This window comes from Danio rerio, chromosome 3, assembly GCF_052040795.2.
Source record: "Danio rerio strain M-AB ecotype USA chromosome 3, GRCz13ab, whole genome shotgun sequence".
In the NCBI taxonomy this organism is placed as follows: domain Eukaryota; kingdom Metazoa; phylum Chordata; class Actinopteri; order Cypriniformes; family Danionidae; genus Danio; species Danio rerio.
In genome coordinates, this window is record NC_141023.1 from 35,398,787 (window position 1) to 35,422,893 (window position 24,107).

At 35.8% G+C, this 24,107-nt stretch overlaps 1 protein-coding gene and 1 long non-coding RNA gene across 27 annotated transcripts in view; both read right to left on the bottom strand.

The window, feature by feature from the left end:
• The window catches only part of caskin1 (CASK interacting protein 1), a 149,424-nt gene extending 130,684 nt beyond the window's left edge, over positions 1–18,740 (bottom strand). For all 26 annotated transcript variants that reach the window (XM_087244806.1, XM_087244802.1, XM_087244803.1 and 23 more), the window contains exon 1: positions 18,067–18,740. In XM_087244806.1, coding sequence (XP_087100932.1) covers positions 18,067–18,160 — 94 coding nt within the window. In that variant the 5' untranslated portion in view covers positions 18,161–18,740. The remainder of the gene's footprint in view (positions 1–18,066) is intronic.
• On the bottom strand, positions 12,557–17,184 carry LOC147845690 (uncharacterized). The gene is made up of 3 exons (XR_015481015.1): positions 16,537–17,184; positions 14,403–15,318; positions 12,557–13,952 (listed from the first exon to the last, which is right to left on the bottom strand). It is a non-coding gene; the product is annotated as an uncharacterized LOC147845690 (long non-coding RNA).
• Positions 18,741–24,107: the final 5,367 nt, after the last annotated feature.

Genomic DNA, 24,107 nt, shown 5'->3' on the forward strand with positions numbered 1-24,107 from the left:
CCCTAATCTTTGCCAGGACCACGGTCACAGTGTGGCACCTGTAAACCCTGCACCATCTGCCATCTCTCTGTTGCTCTGTTGGGCACACACAAACTCACAGGAGCAGCAGGATGATCTTTGAACCAGTCTCATAAGGACAGCGAACAGTCCATCAGTAGGGCAGTGTGTTATGATCGCTGTGAAACATCATGGACAGGATGAGATGTGGAATTTCATACAGTCACTGGGTCAATCAGCATGAAATTAATCCACAGTAATAACCGCTTGCAGATTATCATCCTTAGTGCAGAGATCCAGGTACAAGATAAACCCTTTGTTGCTGCATAATGCTGCAAAGTGATGATGACACAAAGGTTAACTAGCGGAGCTTCCAACTGTAATTTACAATTACAGATCTAAATCACATTTTGAATAGAGTTACTTTTAAGAACAGCAACTTGCATTTATGTGACTATAATGTGGGAAATCACGTTTATAAAGTTTTATTATACTTGTATACAAACTAGATGTGTTTTACTTTACTTTATTTACTTTACTTATTGTCCCCAAGTGGAAATGTATCTTTGGCTTTACCACACAACCCCATCAGCATTCACATTACACATATCACAGAAAAACAGGCAACACAAATACATTCAATGTCATCACATTATTCACAATAACAACTCAATTAAAACTCTTGAAGGAATGAAAATGATCATATACATCTGTTGGCAAACATGTATTTTTCACTAAAGAAGGTCCATACTGATTCCAAAGGCAGATACTGATTAGATGAGGGCCTGGTGTGCTGACTTTGAGGGTTTTACGATGTAGTCACGTGTTGATTGGTCAGTTTGAATGTCTCAGAATTTGGGCTTTGGTCAAGAAAGAGACAAATAGGTGGTAAACTTTGCTCTGTCTCTTTTCCTGGTCTGTTCTTCTCCTGGTCTGCTTCTCTCCTGCTCTGGAGACTATCTTCTCTGGCTCTACTGCTCTCAAGCTTTTTGAGGCCTACTTACTGTCTTTGTCTCTCCCTCCCCCTGTCTCTCCTTCTACCTCTGGTAACTTTATTTTTACATTTAAGCTGGGTACAATCATTATCACATGTTTTATTATGTCATATTTGATCATTTTATACAGTTATTTGTACTTAATTCAGTTGTAAGCATAGAGAATTATTGTCATTAAATCATTTCATATTCAAGTGTTTGTAAATTACTTTTGATTTAACATCAACACTTAATTGCTCCATATTTCAGTTCAATCCAATCACGTAATAGCAACGCTCTCCCACATTTTAAAGTATTAATACTGCCCTTATTTCCATTTTTGGTATAAGATTGCAGAAGAGTGGTTTGACTAGTTTTTACCATCATACTGATAACTTTTTAGTCATTCGGCAAAACTACAGTCCAAACCGCTGAGGTGCCCATTCTTACACTCTATTCACACTTAAAACCCAGTTTTTAAAATTCTAATGGCATTTTTCTTTCTATAATTTAACAAAATTTGAGCGCTATGTATAGTTAGTACACCTGACAATAATGTACGTAAATTGTATATCACGTAAGGTCAAATATTGATACTTAAATGTATCTTGAAATGTTGTATGATTGTACTCAATTGAGTGTTCACAATAAACAAAATATAAATTCTAATGGCAGTTGGCACAAACAACATTTGATACACATTTTTCTTTACCTGAGGTTGCCTAAAATGTCACTTTGATGGCAAGAGCTAAATTTTCAATTTAAAGGATGGGAAAAATCTTTAATAATGACATGTGCTTTCTGTTTAATTCTCATTGAATGAATTTAATTTAGTTGTCTCTGTGCTTTACCTACTATTGCACTGGCAATTTCTACTACTTGACATAGTTTTTGCTTTTCCTTAATTGGCAACAGTCCATTCCATGCAATCATGTTAATACTTACAACACTTTCAACCGAGTTCTTGACTCAGATATCTTGACTTACACCAAATTGTTGTAACTTCCTAATGACATATAATCTCTGCATTGTTTATTTTTTTTAACTCATCCATCAACACCTTTGCTCAGCAATTTCTTAATAGTTCTGTGTACCAAAGATGTTTTTATTGTTGATTGATTGATAATTGTCAACTATATAGTATATATCGTAAAAGCATTAATTATATCTATGAAGTATATTGTGATTTTATTACGAGGACTGATGTTCACTGACTTTCTATGATGTTCAATGCATTTCTACAGGCAATGGTGTAAAGTATTAAATTACAAACACTCAGACTGCAATTGAGTAGTTTTTTAAAATTGTAATTTACTAAGTTGTTTTATAAATGTGTACTTTTCCTTTTCCTTGAGTACATTTTAATGCTGTGTCGGTACTTTTACTTCACTACTTTCATTCAACCTTCAGTTATTACTTGATTTTTTTTTCTTGTCTATGGGGATTAGAAAAAAATCAGTCCTGTGATTCCTGTTCAATCAAATCACAAATAGAAAGTAAATCGCATCATACTGAACTACCTCAAGCATGTGTTTTATAAATGCAGCAAACTGTTTAGAAGCATTAAAAGTGTCCAATATGATGTCCAAAATCTCTACACACACATTGACCCAGAAACTGTTTAAATGCATGTTACTGATGAGAAGATGACAGATGTTTACTGTATGATGACTAAAATGGCCATAAACAACCAGAAGGCACAAGACATCAACATGATGTCAGATTGACGTTGTACCCCAGCATCGTGGGGACTTTTTATTTTGTTTGTAAATGAAAATCAGGTTGATGTCAGAACCCAATGTCAGGCCCACGTCATCAACATTTAAAGATGTTGCAGCTTGACGGTTTGTGGACATTACCACTATGACGTCTATCAGACGTTGGATTTTGGCTGCCATACCTGACAAATAAATGTCAGTATTTGACATCAATATGACATTAGTTCATGATGTTGGTTCGACGTTGGATTTTTGTCACTTTCTAACCCAACCTAAAATCAACAAGATATTAACGTCATTTGACGTCGCTATTGGTCATCAAAATAACAATGTCCTTAGACACTGGCTAGACTTGAATTTTGGTCATCTGACATCACAACCCAAATCTAACCTATATACCTAACATCTTATGATATTTTGTTCCTGCTGGGCAATAAGTAAATAAATACACAGAATGTTCCATTTAGACATATCCACAAATTATGACAATGCATCAGCTATTAACAGCACAATACTCACTTCTCACTACTTTCGAAAGGTCTACATTTTGCTCACACTTTGAGTAATATTTACAAGATACTTTTACTCTACTTGCACTGCATTTTTAGGCAAGTAATGGTACTTTTACTTGAGTATGATTTTTCACAACTCTTTCCACCACTGTCTATAGGAGGACGTTTAACTGCCAGAAAGGGTGAACAGGAACACACAAATAAAGATCAGCCACACGGAGACAAGCTTCTGACTCTTGCACTGAACTGCAAATTATAATTATTTTGTGTTTAGATGTTTATGGTCTGTGCTATGTTCTGATTTTCTGTGGTCTAAGACCATTTGTTTGATGCACACCAGACTTGTCCACATACATCGTTCTCGTTTAACAGAGAAACCAAGTTTAATTTAACTGAAACAAACATGTTAAATCTGTATGTTAAAACAGTAATCTTTCTTAAGAGTGGAGACAAATGTTATAAGATTTTCCACAAATAAATGTACCATGGTGGTCTGGCAAAACCGACTATTGTGAGCCACTATGTAGCCACATTCAGTATGGAAACATGCATTTTTACAAAATAGGATGCATTATGATCATGTGTGATAAACCATCATAATGGTTTAATCTTTGGAAATTTTGACAGTGTTTCCACAGAATCACAAAGCTCTGTTTTCCGACTTGCAGAGGATCTGCAGTGCATTTCATCAGTGTCAGTGCTGAGAGAAGCCAATAGAGCTAATTCTTCCTGCCAATTCTATTAAAGCGCTCTGAAGAATCAACCTGACAGGAGATTATGTCTTAAAGGGGAGTTCACGCTGACAGACAAAGTGTCTGGACAGCTTTTCTGATGACAGAAGCAAAACAAACTTTATGAGCATGAGAAGCAACTGTTGTACAGATATGCTAAAATACCACAGTGTGGAGTATGAATGTCTACCAATAGTAAAATAACTCAAAGGCTATGTTTCCATGCAAAGTTGCATCTTTGATTATCATTTACTGTATGTAACTTGCGAATAATGGAGTACTTTCCATTTCATGTGTCCAAGAAAACAAAATGGCCACTGCCTAGATAATGGAAACCACTGTTTCACATATTTATAATAAATGACTGGTTACATGAGTAATATTCAATGACAGTGAGCAAGCAAAAACACATACAAAATAACAAATGCAAGTATAGTCACCGTTCTTTGTGTTTAGAGATAGATAATGTCAAGTTTGTGGGTCATTCAAGCAAATAATGTTCTGCTGGTTAGAACAAAAACCACTGACCAATCACTTGATCTGGTGAGGCAAAGTCATGCGAGTTTATTACACATCAAGAAATGTATTTTTGATAGTGGTGTGGTTGGTAATTGTGTCTCCACTGCCTCCACAATCTTTTTATTATACCTTCAACTTCAGACAACATGAAGAAAAGAGTCTTTATGCAAACAACGTTCTGATTGTTCTCATCAAAGCATCTACATGCCCTTTGACTACAGTGGAAGAAGAATATAAATACGTGCTACAGGACATGTTTCTGTACATTCAGAACTCAGCTCTGGCTAGACTAGAGACTGATCTTAAAGGCCATTTGAAATGTTTTTAGCTCAATTAGATCCATCATTAGACACAATTGTTTTCTCTGACAAAAAAAAAAGGTCAAACAAAAACGTACTTTTGTACAAAATTATTGGAAAATCTGACTATAAAATGCTCATTACCTTTTCAAGGAATGAGGTTTCATCAAATGGATAAAAAAAGCTTTGGAAAACATGTTTATACTGCATCTGCTTGATAGGGATGTGATATATGACACCATCAGGAATCCATCAGAAAATTCATTATCACTAAAAGAGAATATAGGCAAAGGAAACAGTTCAGAGTTGAAACCTTGGCCGAGCCCATGACTGATTTAACACAAAGTGTGAGTTATGATTTATTAAACGTGGCCCTGAGTGGGGAGAATTAATTCACAGACTAGATTGGATTGAAATAACTTGGAGCTACACTGGGAGAAAGATTAATGTCATGAGGGGGGAGAAACGTCCATTTCCTCAACAGACACAATCCGTGGCGCAGACAAATGCCTGACTCCACTCGCCCCTCTGGGAAAGTGTGATCTGATGAGCGGCAAGAGGTTTATTTAAGAGGAAAAAACTCATAAAAATGAAAGGATTCTACAGTCTAGGAAAGCAGGGACGACAGTCCTGGAGAAATGTATGGGAGACTATTATGACAGTACGTCTGAAAATCTGTCAAAAAAATATTATGTTCCCTGGACTGGCCCACCTGCTCTGAACCTTCACGGCATAACTTAATATTTGGTGCTTCTCCTATAATGCAATGGAACAGACCCATCTTCAATGTTCATTTTTCTTTTGCACTGCAGCTAGCCAAATTAAATTAAGGTGACAATATTGCATTTTGAATATATAGATGTCTCTCACGGTATAAACAGCAATATTCTGAAACATAATTATCCTAGGACATCAAGGTGGTGCGGTGGGTAGCAGGATCGCCTCAAAGCAAGAAGGTCACTGGTTCAAGCCCTGGCTGAGTCAGTTGTCATTTCTGTGTAAAAGATATGCTGGATAAGTTGGTGGTTCATTCTGTTGTGGTGACCCCTGATTAATAAAGGGAATAAGCCGAAAAGAAAATGAATGAATGAATAATAATCTTATGCTAACTCAGAGCAATTCATAGCGTTTTGATTTAGTGGCTAATTTGTATTAATTTGTATTTCATTTGTATATATTAGTACAATTTGCTCATTGCCTAATGAGGGGTAGTAATAGGGGTAGGTTTGGGGCCACGCCACACCTCTATTTAGAAAAAAGTAAATTTTCATATTAATTAAGTCATAAGAATATGCAGGAATTAGCCATTTCTGACGATAACTAATCAATTAAACTAATCAATTTAATCTAAAATAATGTTTTTCTGTTAAAAAACATTTATTAATATTATCAATAGCTAGGTTTCCTTTTCTCTTTTAAATCAGCACATTTTAAAGCATTACATGAGAAACGGGTGACGGAAAAGCCAAATTTCAAATATAAGTGCCTTAAAGTTCCCTTAAAGTGCTTCTAAATTAACATTTTTAATTTAATGTTTGAAGTAATCTCAACCAACCCGTGGAATGGGTGGGTCATAGTGTAGCTCCTCCCCTTTAAAAAAAAACAGTCAATAGCGGGGTTTTACCACCGCTCTGCAGTGAAAGTGGTTGAGCTCAAGACCATCAAATGTGAGGCGTCTTGAAGAGGGCAGAACAAAGACTAGAGGGCATTTGATTGGTCACGATTTGATGAGAAACTGAAGTTTGAAGTGACGTGAAGAAAACCGTTGATCCATTTTAGGCGGAAGCGACAAACTAAAAGCTTTACATGTTTATATCAGTTTTATTTCGCCTAAATGCGGATTTCGTCACAATTTGTGTGCACTAGCTTATTAAGTAGATATCTTAAAAACTAACAACACTTTCATGGGACCTTTCATTAGCAAAAGAAAATGTTTTGCTTTTCTTGAGTTGGTTTTGGACGAGGGTTTGGAAAAGTGTTAATGTTAATAACAGGAGATGGAAAGACATTTGCTTTTGAAACACTCTGATGTAGCAAACATTACACCCACATGACTAATGTCTGCCTTGTTTACTGTTGGTTACCAAAACCAATTGCATTTGGGAATTTTTTTTTTTGTGAATTTTGAAAATATTTGCTTTACATCAGTATGGAAACTCAGCTAAAGTTGATTTTGTATTGTTATTTGATTAATCACTATCTCATACAAATTTCATTTACATGATAACATCCTTTAATAACTGATTTAGTACCAATTTATCTTGAATCCCCAAACTATGGACATTTTGCCTTCATTTATAATGGCTGCTACACTCCTGTGAGCCCATATATCCAGGCAAATCTCCTCATTCGCACTCCAGACAGGATCTTTAATCATGGCTGAGTCTGTGTGGATCAGATGGATTCAGGTTTGTTGGATATGCGATCTGTTGGTCTGCTGTATATGAGCAGATATGGCCTGCAGACAGAGACATCTGCACTGTTTCTCATTTCTCCACTCAACAGTCAGTTAGCTCAGCCCAGTCCAACATCTGGATGTGAAGATCCTCTGTTTCTCTTAAGATTCTTTATTTTCAGTATCTTTGGCTTTACCGAGTCACTATAGTGAGTCACATATTAAATCTGTTTATTTGCGGTGTGGAATATAATGATGGATGACTCTTACAGTTATGGACATTAGAAACTAATATAGTATTAATAGTAATAATAATAATAATAATAATGTGCATTTGTGTCCAAGTGTAAACGAAAGTGAAGTGACTGCATAGATCATATTTCAGAGTCAAACTGTGTTTGGGAAATAAGTGCTTTGTTTTCCTAAAAAAATGATTAATTAATTCATTTTCTTTTGGCTTAGTCCCTTATTTATTAGGCGTTGCCACAGTGGAATGAACCGCCAACTATTCTAGCCTAAGAGTTACGCAGCAGATGCTGTTCCAGCCACAACCCAGTACTGGGAAACAACCATTAACACACACACTCATACACTACAGCCAATTTAGTTTATTCAATTCACCTATAGCGCATGTCTTTGGACTGTGGGGGAAACCGGAGCAACTGGAGGAAACCCACACGAGCACAAGGAAAGCATGCAAACTCCACACAGAAAAGCCGAAACCAGCGACCTTCTTGCTGTGAGGCAACAGTGCTCACCAATGAGCCGCCACGCCCCCCCTAAAAAAATGTATTAAACACTAAAAATGTGATTCCACACAATTCTATTTATTCACTATTAAAAAGAACATTTATTGAATTTATCCATACTGAAAAAACTGTGTATGTGTATGTGTGTGTGTGTTAGTTTTTCATGCAATGATCTTCAGCACTGCAGCATATAAGAAATGACAAAAACCCACAGTCCACTTTCCAGCCTCTCTTTCCCTCTCTCTGTCCACCCACAACCACCATTGTGTTGAGTTACATAACAGCTGTCAGCCTCGTCCTGTTTCTCTTCACACCTCTCATAATGATGGTCACAACAGCACAAGGTTTTACAGACTTTTAAAACTGTACAAGGCCATTTTTCAGGCCTTCAAACTATCAGTTTGCTGAGTTTTGCTGTATGAATACTACAGGATTATCATCAAAATGGCAATTACGCACTTAAGGCTATTATAACGAAACGTAAACAGATTTAATGTGCACCGTGCAGGGTAGTCTGATCAGAGTGATAGTGATAAGCACATTCATCGGTACTAGAGCTGCTGAGGATCTCGCTGAGAGAAATCAGCAGCGTTTAATGTTCTTAAGAGTCCTGCGACCCCCCTCTACCTTCAGTATTATGTGGGTCAGGGCTCCAGATTAAGGTCATGTGCTCTGAATGTAAATGCTCAGGGGGACAAAGACAAAAACACCAGAATGGCTGGTTGACATTTTAGTGAACTATTGTTTTTTTACACACCCGATAAGTGATACCTGATTTATTTCGTGTACTATCCCCAAATACAAAATAATATTTTGTTTGTAAAGATAAAACAATGACACTTTACAATATAAGTATATTGATGAAAATTAATATTAATCAATTTAATAGTTGATGCAACATTCATTCATTCATTTATTTTCCTTTGGCTTAATTAGATATTTATCAGAGGTTGCCACAGTGGAATGAACCACCAACTATTCCAGCATATGATTTACACAGCGAATGCTCTTCCAGCTGTAACCCAGTAGTTGGAAACACCCATACACTCTGACTATCAGACACACACGCATACAATACCAAATTGTGGTTATAAGTCAAGAATACAGCATTTGCATCTGGAGTTATAAACTGCTTACTAACGTTTTATAATGCAGATTTAATGTTTAGCATAATGAATTCTCAATTTGGTAATGTTTAATAAAAGGTTTACAGTGTGTAGTTATTATAAAGTGTTACCAAATTTTTCTCTCCACAGAAATAGCAAAAAATGTCTGCACATTCTGTCTGGCCCTATGGCTTTTGCTAGATTTTGGGTGAATAAATAAAATTAGTGCTTTGCATATATTTAGGTTGTGATATGGACTAGTATCTATAAATATTAGAATTAAAAATGTATAATATAAAGTCTGCATGATCTGCATTTTATGGCTAGGGTTGTGCATTTCTCACAACACTATTTACATTTGCACAACAGGTCATGCATTTCTCAAAACAATTAGTCATTGTGCACATCCTAGTAGCAGTTTCTCATTCCTTTTTAACAAATTGCAAATGCTTTCGGACATGCATCAATTGCTTTCATACAACTCTCTGCTATTTATAACATTATCATTTGCTTATGTCACGTCAGTCAAAATGAACTAAATTTGTGAATGCTGAATAGTCATTCCATATAAAACTAACAGTCCTCATTTCATTACTTGAGTCATTACATACAAAAATGTTGAACTTGATGTCAAAATCTGTCAAATAAACTTTATAAAAAAATGTTTTTTAAACTTTATTTTCCTGAAAATGTCTTTAAAATTGAACACTTTGATGAATGATTTACAGACCTGTGTATGTTGCAGGTTCAGTTCCGATATGTGCTGCAATATTGTTTACAGTTGTGCACAGTTCAACCCAAAGGGAGTTTATGTTTGTTGTAAATAAGGGTGTGTTTATTCTTTTGCACAATGCTGTGAATAAATTAGAATTTTAAAGAGCAAATGCAGTAAAAATGTGAAACATACATATTCAGTGTCTTGTACTCAGATACCTCACTAAATGCAGTGATGTCTGACTTTACTGTAGTGTTCAAATGGCTCTGCAAAGAGTATATAGTGCTGTCTTGAGCATTTTCAGGAAGTGTCACCAACATCTGACTTTTTTGCATTGAAAAAATGTACAGAGTAAACTCATAATGAAAACATGACAAAGCCATTTGACTATCTTGTTCATAAACAATGGAGTCAGGACTTTTCATTTTGATGATACTGACACTTTGATTGACATGAATACTTGCTTTTGAGGAATGAACTATCCATTTTGAGCATGTGATGCACTTTTGCAGGTTATCAGCTAGGTTTTGCAGTTTGCACTAATTGTTTTGAGAAATGCATTAACTGTTGTGCAGAAATGCAGACAACAGTTACAAACAAACAAAACAGAGTAAGTTTTTGAAGCTGGATGTTCCTCCAAATGATCTTCACTTTCATTAAGAGATACTATCAGATAACCAAATGCAACCTTGCTTAAAGGACATCTATGATGAAAATCGTCTTTTGTAAGCTGTTTGGACAGAACTGTGTGTAAGTAAAGTGTGTACATTGTCATACTGGGGTGATATAAGACAATAAGTCTTTTATAAATTTCCTGATGTTAAAATAGGATCCATATGCCTCCCATTTTAAGCCCCCAACAACGTGACGTAGGAATGTGGTTTCCCCACCCATCGAATTGATTGACAGCTGCATATTAATATGTCTCAGTAGTTAACACGTATAATCATATCAAGATGAAGACAGGATGTGCGTAAAGCAACTGGAATTAAAATCCTGGGATCCGTTCAGCTCTCTGTGATCATCAATCATCATCAATGCGATCAAGAATGAGTTTTACAAGTTTAAAATGTTTTTAAAACAGTGCATGTTTGTAATGAATTACAGCGATTTTACCGTCTTTACTGACTCATCATTGCAGAAAGGCTTGCATTAACTTCACAACAAATACATCAAACAATCATTGGGAAAGTTCTTACTGTAGTATTTCTCACAAACGCTACATGAGATCTGTCTGTCTTCATGTCTGTCACTGTGTTGCTTATCTGACGCAGCCGAGGCGGAGAATGAGGCACACTCTAACAGCCACGTGGAAATGGTGGGCCGGGAGAACTAGCATTAAAAGCACAGGCAACAAAAACAGCTACATTGTGTCCAGAGCAGAAAATCCCCACATTCTGAAGGTTCAATAAATAATCTGATGGATGCTTTGAGCTGAAACTTTACAGACATATTCAGGAGACACAAAAGACTCATCTTAAATCTTGAAAAAGAAGTAAAATAGGTGCCCTTTAAATTCAAAGATTTTTTTACATTTCCATGTTCTTGAGATGACTTCAGAAAATTTCTTTACATCAGCTCAGGACATAAAAATCAATTTCAGGACAAAAATTCATGAGTATTTTAACACATTTAGTTTAAATGTAGTATGGCAAATGTTTTTGTTCTCTGTTTTAGTACAATGCAAAAAATAAAATAAAATCATCTAAACTATTCTATATAAATACAGATTGAAATATTTAGAGAATTAGAAAAACTAAACTTTTACACCTAAACACCTGATCCAAAAGTCTTGTATTTACTCTTATGTTTTAATTTATTAAATAAAAACCTCCTAAATGACAATGGTTAAGCTTTTGACCACCGAACTCTAGATCATATTATGTAATCTATAAACTTTTTATAGATCATGTGATTTCAACCACACACATTCCTGTCCTGGATGGTCACGCAGATACTGTAAACCTCCATTCAGACATGCTAAAGAGGATTTCCAACCCTCTGACTAACCCGTTTAACTCTGAGCTTATGAATATACAGATTTTTTAAATCCTCCAACCACATCCTACCAATTTCATCAGTGTCATTACTTTGGTGAGCTGAGAGTCATCCATCAATCTAGCACTTCGCCCCTACAGCGTTCATTCTCTCCCCAGATTTATTTCACTCCAAAACTCCAGAATCAAGCCAGCAAAGGAAAGCAGAATGAGTGAGGCCTACAACAATCTGAGTTTTTTCCCCCCTTAGGGACTCCATATGTTTCGACTGCGAAAATAGCTTGTCTCTAATTGCTGCTGGGATATGTGAACAGGTTGTAGAGGTGGAGAATGGATAACCCGTCCCGTCATGTCTTCATCAGTATTTCGAGTCACGCTCTGCAACGTTCCACTCGCTTCATGCTAATGAAACCAATCAGCAATTTACTGCAATAAGATATACTGTATTCCAGATGTTGCTTTCTGTAGGCTTCTGCTCGTGGAAAAGGTGGAGAATGTGCTGAATTCGTGGAAAAACGCTGAGCAGATATCGTCTGGAAACACTCTTTGCAATCCATCTCCCTCTGGGCTCATACACACACTTACACCTCAAAACGCAGAGCTCACTTCTGCAGATAAATGAGCAGAAAAACAGGTTCACCTCATTGAGAAACAAAACCCTTCAATGTGAGACATCTGCACAAGCGTCGTGTTCATTACTAAAATCCCCCAAAGATGGCCAACTATACAGTGATTTGTGAACGTTTTACTGTGTCGGAGTAACTGATGTCTTTCCGCTACGTCTTATTGCTGCTTCTCTTCCCCTCACAGCTCTCTTACCTCTTTTCTTTCCCGCTCTCTTTCTGTGCGACCCACTCAAAGCCATCTGCACTGTAATTCAATCATCACACTAAGCAGTGGAAGTAATGATTACTTGGATTAGCTACAGGGCTCCAAGCCACTGTCTTAATATTGACTGGCAGTGAGAGCAAAATATGAGCTGGGCCCAGCAGCTTCGTTTCATTTTTTGGAGGATGTTTTATGATGTTTTCTAAACTTACTTTCTCATACAGCCTATAATTCTCAAAGATACATGTATGGTCTTTAAAACTGATAGATTGAGTTACAGAATGATGGATAGCATTAGGGTTGCACAATATATTGTTTCAGCATCGATATTGCAATGTACACATCTGCAATAGTCACATCGCAAGATCTGCATCGTTAAGACCTAATTATAGTTGACCAGTAGCTACAGAATTGTATTTAATTAGTGTATTTATACAGAATTTATAAGAAAAATCTTATTTTAAAAATGTGTCTTGTTTCTTGTCCAAATATTTACATTTTAAAGCAAAAACAAGATTATTTTACTCCACTGGAGAATAATTTGTGCGTTTTAAAGAAAAAACTCCTAATTTTGACTTATTTTTTCTGAAGGTGAAATCAAAACAATATTTTTCACTTGCTCGAAGAATTGTTTGATATTTGGACTAGAAATGAGACAAAGCAAAGTGATTATTCAACTTCTGTAACTGAATTCTGTTGGACCATCAAATAGAGCTATTCAAACCATCGTGCGAAACTGTATTCATATGACAACATTTAATCGCAGAAAAATTAAATATTGCAATATACTTTTTTTTCAATATCGTGCAGCCCTAGAAAGAAAAATTGACAGAACAACAGAATAATAGTTTAAAAAATAGATAGTGGTTGATAGAGAGAACAATAGATAAAATGATTTGTAGAACAATGGATGGATGGATGGATGGATGGATGGATGGATGGATGGATGGATGGATGGATGGATGGATGGATGGATGGATGGATGGATGGATGGATGGATGGATGGATGGATGGATGGATGGATGGATGGATGGATGGATGGATGGATGGATACAGACTGACTGATAAAACTATCCATGGGCTGAACAGAAGATGGAATGACAATTACTGACAGAACAAACCATTGGTCAAAAGACAGGATGATTGATAAAATGACAAAAAGAACAATCAACAGACAGATAAAACAGCTGATAGACAGAACAAACCATAGATGGAAGTAATGACGAAGATTGAACATTCAACAGGCAGAAAATCAATATATAACAAAATATCATGCAGATAAATGATCGACAAAAAAGAAAAAAAGTGAGAGATCAATTGACTAGAGTGATCAGAACAATAGACAGATTAAGAGAATGATAAACAAATAAATAAAACATTAGATTTTTTTGGATGAATATTAAAGCAATCGACTGATTGACAAGATAGACGAACGGAGAGACGGACCGATCGATAGATAGATAGATAGATAGATAGATAGATAGATAGATAGATAGATAGATAGATAGATAGATAGATAGATAGATAGATAGATAGATAGATAGATAGATAGATAGACAGACAGACAGACAGACAGACAGACAGACAGACAGACAGACAGACAGACAGACAGACAGACAGACAGACAGACAGACAGACAGACAGACAGACAGACAGACAGACAGACAGACAGACAGACAGACAGACAGACAGATAGATAGATAGATAGATAGATAGATAGATAGATAGATAGATAGATAGATAGATAGATAGATAGATAGATAGATAGATAGATAGATCATAATAACATAATAAACGCAATGGCTAATAGTGGAGCTCAGTCAATTAATGAAAAGATACATATACCATTCAATAGACAGCACTACATAGAACAACAGATATAGAACACAAACACAACTGAATGATGTATTAATCCCACAATGCATGCTTGGAAGATAAACATCAGCACAGGACATTACACTATTACAATTAATCTTTAAATTTGTCGTAGAAAAATGTGAGATTACTGTAATGCAGAAACAGATTAATCACTGTAATACTACAGCACAATGCTGCCGCTTCTATATCATATTCTATTTCTGTTCACCGTCAAGTCATTTAATTGTAAAGAAATTAAATGCTGCACTAATGGTAAAGTACTAAAGAAGCCAGAAACATTCACTAAATCCATGTTAAAAGGAAGAACTTTGCTGTCTTTGATCAAACAGAGCAATTCTAAAAATTATTACAGTCTCCATGCCAAAATATGCTCAAAGTGTTAAACCAAAAGGTCTTGCTTTTAGCCACTCAGCTGTTTAACTCTGCACTCAATAGTATCGTAAACTAATGAGGCATGATTTTATCATAACAGGATTTTTGCAGCACAAAACAAATGCATGTACTATATTTCAGTCAATTGACTAAAACTTTGTTACAGAAGCCAGACAGCATCCAGTCCAACCAATCACTGTCAAGCAGGAGTCTGCAGTTGCTGTGACTGGAACTAATTGGCTTCTGGGTAGCTTTGTGTTTCCAATACAGAGGTGGAGCTTTACATAAAAGCTAACCACCACATTCACAAAGCCGTATCACTCTCTGTTTGAAGGCCCAGATTCATTGTTTGTGTGTGAAAAACTAACTTGTCTGCAAAGTGCGACTAGGTTACATGAACATGTGAACTCAACACACCTAATATGAGTCAACAAAAACAATCATGACCTGAAATAACCACCAACAACAGATGAAATACTCTAAAATCAGAGGCAGGGTTTATCCCGCACACATATTCAGTGCCAAACGCTGTCATCGTTCACAACATACATCTACATGTTGCTTCTGTGGCACAAAGCCAAGTGATGAAGCTCACTGGCAGCTCGCTCTCCCTCTCCTATTGTGAAAGTGCAGTGATGTGGATGCACCTCATGCTCGTTCACCCCATCATTACAGGGGGCAGTGTTTAGCTGGGCAGGAGTGTGTGTGTGTGTGTGTGTGTGCCACACAGGAGAACAGGCAGAGGGGAAAAGCAGACAAACGCTGAGACATAGCCTGGTGCTCAGAAGAGCGTTGTGACGGCTGTGGCTCTCTGCCTCCAGCCCTCAGGGTTATTCTAATCCAAACACGCTTGGCGCAGACAGGCATGTAAGACAAAGAAATCTCAGTCGAGCTGTTGTGTGAGACGCTGCTGATAATGTCACAGATGTGGCGGAGGAGATTGAAAGCAGACCTCAGTTTGAGGTGTTCAAAGAGGAGCATCAACAAGAAGCTCAATTCAGGTGGGCATTTTAATGTTCACACTCGCTTTTCAGTCGGTGATGTGAACCTGCTAAGCAAAGCTGGTCCTCAGCGGGCCTTCTGAAGTGGTGATTTTGTTTCCATTTCTCAGTTATATAAAGCATTTCATGGTCACCAAACAGCTGCGCCTTGATGTTTCTGCCTCTTGATAGACATTTATTTCCAAAACAACCCAAATGAGATTTACGTAACTCTTATTTTGTGAACAAATAACATTCGTTAAAGGGACAGTTCGACTAAAAATCTCTGGTTCTTGATTTATAAAATGCAAGAAAACGGTACAAGCAAAAAAACCTAAACAACATTAAAAGGATAGCTTACACATAACTGAAAATTCTGTCATCATTTACTCATCTTTCACTTATCACTATCTGGTTTAAGCTTTTTTTTCTGTTTAACAAAGCTATTTTGAAAAATGTTGGAAACCTGTGACCATTAACTTCTGTATGGTTTGTTTTACTACAATGGAAGTCAAAGGTTATAGGTTTCTTACATCTTTTTAAATATCTTAAACAGAAAAAGGAAACTCAGAATGGTTTGGAACCACCTGAGTAAGAGTAAAAGCTTAGCAAAAGTACATTTTTTGGTGAACTGTCTCTTATGGCATCTGATAAATTATGAAGAGAAATGAGCTTCATCACTTGGCTTTGTGCCACAGAAGCAACATGTAGATGTATGTTGTAAATGATGACAGCGTTTGGCACTGAATATGTGTCTGTGCAAAACAGAAAAACATCGTTTAGAGTAGGGCTGAACTTTATAGCATTGATATGGCAATGTGTCTATCTGCAATAGTCATATTGCAGAATTAGATTATTTAATAAAGATTAAACAAAAAAGATATTATTTAATGACATTATATATATATATATATATATAACGCTCAGTTGGCGTTTCTGTGTGGAGTTTGCATGTTCTCCCTGCCTTCGCGTGGGTTTCCTCCGGGTGCTCCGGTTTCCCCCACAGTCCAAAGACATGTGGTACAGGTGAATTGGGTATGCTAAATTGTCCGTAGTGTATGAGAGTGTGTGTGAATGTGTGTGTGGATGTTTCCCAGAGATGGGTTGCGGCTGGAAGGGCATCCGCTGTGTAAAAACTTGCTGGATAAGTTGGCGGTTCATTCCGCTGTGGCGACCCCGGATAAGGGACTAAGCCGACAAGAAAATGAATGAATGAATCAATCAATCCTTCCAAATGTTATTGAGATTACGCAGAGTCACACAAGCACAACTACCACTAGAATTAATATTACAACACACATCCTCCTTCACCTCTGTAAACAAATAGCATTAGCTCATGTGTGAGTTTGCATCCACACACACATCATTAAATTCAAAAAAATTGTTTTGCTGCTTGTCCAAACTACTCACTTACAATGAGTTGAAACAACACAAGTTTTTTTTTTTTGGCGACAACATTTTTTTATGTTCAATCAACTTACATTTGTAAAAAAAAAAAAGAGAGCGATCCTAATCAAATTGAGTTGGGATAATATGAAGGAATTGTGTGGAACACAGCATTTTTTAAAATGTACCTGAAAGGAAGCACCAGACAGCCATGGATGGACCAATCATTTCATTTCATTTCATATAGACCTCAAGTGCAACGTCAGGAGCCACGGGTATTAATTTTTGTTTCCCCATATATGTCAGGAGTGGCAGTTTACATGCATTTTATGAATCAACGAAAATCACGGTTTCAGTCAAATAATCTTATTAAATGTCATACTGAAAAGAATTTCACCTACATCTTGGATGGCATGAGAGTGGGTAGAATAACAGCACAGAATAACATGCAGATTGCACATCGGAGCTTTCAATTATCCACTGATAACTGACAAACAATCTTGTATTAAAGCAGATGTGTTGTTCATCAGTAACAGTAGAGCTTCATTATCACATGACAGTCTGTAACATCACAGTATCCAAAACTGAGAACCATCTTGCTGGAAAAAAAACAACAGCTCAGACCCGTAAAGCATTACCAGACTGGTTTATGGTGGTAGAAGCTGGTGGACCACCAAAAACCAAAATGTTTACCAAGATGACTGGTAAAGCCAGATAAGAAGCTTAATTGGTGAGGAGGACGTCCAATATAACACACATGCTTGACTGAAAACATCTCTACCCACAATTAAAGGGTAGTGTGAGTGTTCCCAGCACAGAGTATGCAACTCCTCACGATCTCTCCTCCCTCTACTATCAGTCATGACAACATTGCAAGCAATAATCATTTTTCAAATCAATCAAGACCTACTTGCTTTCCCGGGTTTGGGCCTCTGCAGGAGCTTCTGCACCGTCATCAGGTCCTCAGTCTTCACCGCTTGAAGTAATTCCTGATCTTTCCCCATCGTTAGTAATTTTTACATCCAAAGCATCCTCTGAATGCGTGAGCAGTGTTGCCCGGAGAGCTCCTCTGCGGATCCTCCCTCTTGCGATGGAGCTGCAGGGCGCGATGATGATGATGATGATGGTGGTGGTGGTGGTGGTGATGCACACTCGCGGAAGGATGCTCGAATACTATAGAGCTGGTGCAGCTGCTTCTATCAACCACAGATGTTTTTATTCCGATATCGAGAAGATACTATAAGCAAGAACAGCGACGGACTTGCAATTAACGCATCGGTGATGGATCAGATCTGATCTTCAGTCTGCGTAGCGATTGAACAGTCTGTTCTAGAAAGCCATCATGAGATAAATCGGCACTAATCACGTTTTCGTGGCGTGAGCGGAGTTGATGCGATGCATTCAAATGCAGCCAAGAAATCAATGTTGCTTTAAATTCCCTGGAGCGGCTTTTCCTGGGATCCGTGAGGCTGAGAACGCATCGGTCGGCGGTGCCATCTCTCCGTGGTTCGTGCACCCTTTATTTTTGCGCTGCGACGGCTCTACACTAGGAGCGTGCGATGTGCGTTTTCCCAGCCGTGGATTGGGCTGACATTGCTGTGGTAAATGGCTCCGCTTCATCCAGAGGGCGGACCCGGAGTGTAGGAACACCCCCCTATTCCAGTGCTGACAGCCACATGCTACCAGACTACATTCATGCACTGCTGTAAGACATGATGTTCAAAACAAGCCTTGCCCTGTAGCTGGCACTGGAAACTGAATCTGCCAAAAAAGTGGATTAGAGGAGGACAGATATATCTCACCTGTGCACTGCAGATGAAAACCAATTGCATTTATTTAAAATATATTTTTCTTTATGCTGATAGTTATAATTAGTAAATAATCATGCAGCCACAAATAGATGGAAGTACAGTGAAAAAAATATTTATTGGATTTACTAAATGTTTTAAGGTGGTTGCAAAGACTTTATATGGGCTGAATTTAAACAAACAGATTAAATTTATTAATGTTCAACTTTATTTGTTTGTTTACATTCAGCCCATATGAATAGTTTGTAACCGTAAAAAATAGCAAATCCATTTTTTTTCAGTGTACAGACATTGCAAAATAAACTTCACATGAAAAATTACTCAGCAATGTTGATGTCTTATTTACTTATTAGTTAATCATTGCATGCACAAACCTTTCTAAGTGAAGAAACTTGCTTGTGAAAAAGAAAATTGCTTGAAACATGGGTTTTGTTTTTAGTCAGGATGAACTGCAAATAAAGTATTAAAGGGATAGTTCACAGACACAATCTATCATCATCATTCGCTCACCCTTAACTTGCCACAAGCCTGTTTTTGATTCTTTCTTCTGTTCAACACAAAATAAGCTACTTTGAAAAAAAAATGTTGGAAACAAGTAGCCATTTTAAATGTTTCACTCAAACTGTGCAACGATACATTAAGCCATGCTTTTATACCTTACAAGCATTAAAATAAGGTTAAAGCAGAATAGATTTCTTGCTAAAATAAGGATTAAAAAATTCCAACAGAAGTGCCTAACCAAACACATTAAATAAACAATGACATTAATGATCATTGTTATTTCAATAGAAATGATCTATTGATCATTTGAGATCATTTTCAATGGGTAATTTTGAGTAAATGAACTCCAAATGTCAAGCAAAATCGATGTGCACAATGAAAAATTAATTATGGGAACACCAGTGTCAGAAATTGAATAGGTTTTATTTAAAAAAAAAATTATATTTGCATTCAAAGAATCACAAAATGATAAACAAAATCTGAGAGGTAATAAATGAATACAAGAAAAAAAGTTTAAAAATTTACTTATAAGTTTTAGTTGAATACCTTAAATTAAACACAAACGTATAGTTTAGCAGGTTGTTGCCAGATCAGATATGGTTGCAGCTGGAAGTTAACGAGAATTATTTATATTTTTTATTAAAATTCCCATTTATTGTATTTCATTAACATCTACCCCTACCCCAACGCATAACCAACCATCACAGTGATGTTAAAACAATAGTTGTACATGTTTTAATTAAATACCCAATAAATTGTATTTTATTGACGTCTACACCCACCCCAACCCCTCCAGTCACAATACTGTAACAATATTAATTATTGTTAATATACAGTTACAAAAATGATGCTGTATTGATGTGCATATCAGCAGCTGTATCCCATCTAAACTTTACCAGGTTAACATGGTTTTAATTAATTTAATTTTAACTATCACTGAACAATATTCTGTTAAAACTAAGTTCATGTTGATGAGGAGTCTACATCAGTCTTAATTAAAAAAAAATGACTGAAATTTGATAGAATGCTATATTTTAAGAAGCTAAAGGTGAAAATGTTCACACTAAATCTTAGAAACTGGATTATTTACTTGAAAAATGTAATACGTTTTTTTTTTTTTAAATATATACAAATTTTATAAAAACACTTAACTTTCAAATGAAGCCTTTTTAAATTTTTGTAAATTTTCTATTTAATATTATTAATACATTTAGCATTGTATGTTCACAATGCATGAGCTAATTAAATGAACAACTGTGTTAATTAAATAATGAAATAAAATAAAATGCCTATAGTTGCTATAGCTAATATCAAATGCATAAACTAAGGCTGACTAATTGAGTAATATTTTAAAGTGTTTCCAAGCACTTGTAAATGGATAGATATTTTAAAGAATTCTGTCATTCTGCACTTACATTGGATGAAAAACACATACACATGCACACAAGGCATAAAATAACACTTTCAGTTTTGTTGTGCTTACCTCTCAGACCCAGCAAAGGCTGTCAGTTCTTCAGTTTGAAGGAGCCTGAAGATTACAGAGTAGGGTACAAAAAGAGTTTGGCTGCATGAAGCCTGCAAAACAAAACTGTTCCCTGAATGCCCAGCCAGAGTTTTTGTCTTTACTAGATGGGGAGCCTTAAGTCAAAGCACAATGACTTTCTTTCAGAGCAGGATCCAGTCATGATTGTCATGTTCTCTTCACAGACACTTAACACTTGATTTACCACCTTTAAAATTCTATGCACGTTTCAAGTATTTTTGGAGATTACAAAAATTTGAAAACAACTGATCAGCATATGAGGAACAGTTTACCCAAATAGTTTTGTCATCATATACTATTGTTCCAATTATCTGTGGAACATAAAAACAGATTTTTGTTTTTGTTCTGTCCATGATGACAAATATGGTTTAGCTTCTAATTGTCTGGAAATCCATCATCTCTCATTGACAAATAGGTAAACAGAAGATACACAAATGTAAATGAAAATAAATAAAACAAATTTATAAAAAAAGAAAAAGAAAAAAAAAGTTTTTCTAATTAGCTGATAGTACAACGAGACAGGGTTTGGAATGACATGAGAGTAAACAATTATACAATTTTAATTGTTAGCATGCTTAGTCATTTTATTTTAAATTACTACTCCAAACTAAAATGCTTAGAAGTTCTGAAAATTTGATTAAAGCATATCATTAGTATAATATCCAATCCTATACTACTTAGGGCCCCAGGAAATTTGGCGACTTCCAATAAATATCTAAAAGTATAAATTAGACTTATAAACGATATGAGTTAAATACCTCATTACTTCAACTTAAATGGATTAAGTTCACAGTACTCATATAGAATAGTTTTTTAACTTAAATATTTTGAAGCAATTGGTTTACTCAAACGGTTTCAGTTGCCTTCACTTATTGGGTTTTACAGTGCTCTGTTGGTTTTAGTTGTTTTAATTTATTGGGTTTTACTGTGCTCAAATTAAGTTATTTACTCAAATGGAGTACGTTCACAGAACTCCTTAGGATTAGTTTTTTTAACTTAAATGGTTTGTTGCAATCAGTTACCCCAAAGAGTTTGAGTTACCTTGACTTTTTGGTTTTTACAATGTATATAATATTGTTTTCTATCATATTTTGTATGGTGAGAGTCAAACTATTAAAAATTTAATATAATTAAATATTATTTGGTATAAATTAAAATATCATTGTTATGACAATTTAATGTTATGTAATATTAATAATATCTTAAAATAAATTATTATTATTATTTTAGCATAAATTTGTCTACCACCCATCATAGCGCATTCCAGCAGTTAAATTTATAATAAAAAATAATATATTTTTTTGTTGTAAATTAATTTTAAGAAAACCTCAGAAATCAATCATTTAAAAAGTAGAGCATAAAAAAAGATGTTTTATGTAATATAAAAAACCATCTAAATAAATTAAAGTAGAAAGGGTGCATTTTAGGACTGTTGGGCCCCAAAATGTTCCCCAAAAATTTTATTTTTTTTTTTGTAAAAAACTTTACGACGTCGGTGTTAGGAATAGCCTAGATTATATTGTTTTGTTTTGTTTTAGCAGAGAAATAAAAAATCATTAGAACATGACTGTGAGATTATGCGTTGTTTTGTAGAGAAAATAACATTTATAATTAATCACATTAATTACATTGAGTTGCACTGATTCATTTTGCAGCTCTAGTGGATTCTAGTTTACTTATCGACTGAACTGTAAATAAAAATTAGGTAAAAGTAGAAAAGGTGCATTTAAGCACTGTTGGGCCCCATAGCTGACCACCAAAAGTCACTAAATCCGCCCCTGCTGGTGTCTTTTTTTCCAACATTAAGTTTCACCTCAAACATAAGATACTCCAGACAATTGGACCTACTCCATCCAGACATCTCAGTACTGGCTGACTGTGATTCAGCGCCATCCAGTGTTACAACACAGAAAACCCAGCTCTATGATGCCATAATCACGCATCTCGCAGACCTCCAGTGTTCACTGCGCGCATTACAATTCAGCTGTCAAATATTTGCCCAGAACTCAGTGAATACAGCGGGAGGTGAATTCATCTCCTCTGAAACCAAAACTATCATATTTCACTTCATCTCACTTGTTCTAAACCCGTTTTTTTTTTAATCTTTTTTTAAACACAAAAGAAGATATTTTGTAAAAAAAAAAAAAAAAAAAAAATTAAACCTGTAACCCAGATTCACAAGGAATATATTTGAATGTGAAGGCTGAAATTGAATAAAGTCAGTCAAACTTTGACTTTTAATTGCTTTAATTCTCTGGAGAATGATCAGTTTACACACAGACAGCCTCTGTGAGTGAAAGGATCCCAGATGGGCTCACACAACACAATCTCACTTTCAGATAAGAATTCTCTAAAGCTCCTTAACCAGTAGATTACACATGGCTGTAATAACACAGGGATTATAATGCATTTGATCTTTACTTTAGCAAAACCTCAATCAATCAATCAATCAATCAATCAATCAATCAATCAATAATACCAATATATAATTGTCAACCATCAGTCAATGATGATCAATGGTAAAAATTCCCATCACATGTTCAACAGAAAAAAAAAGAAAAAACTGAAACAGGTTCGGAACAAGTGAAGGGAAAGTAAACGAATAAAGAATTTTATAGTACTATTTCCTTAGGAATAAACATGATTCTGTTGTTACAGCGCTTCAGAATTTATACAACTCCCTATAGGTAAAAAAGGAGTGATGAGGTTCAACTCAAGCTGTTCCCCTTTTATAAGACCAACAGATGAAGACAGCCTCTGTATAGGACAAAATATCTTAAACCACTGAAAATGGAGCCGGCGAGGGGAAGACTGCTGCTGATGGACTGAGGAGAGCTTATTTATGCTGAAGACTGAATGATGGACAGGACAGCATATACATGTACTAAAACTGAATTGCTGTAGTCTCACATTGTTACACACCCAGAATTTAATAATGACAAAATAACACTGTAGACTATTTTCATGGTCTACAAAAAGCAGCTACTAAAACCCTTCAATGTGAATGCCCACACATACAGTAAACACACACCCTAATGGCAGATTAAACTGCAAACACACTTTACCATTAAACGGCCACTGAAAACACCACAAATGATT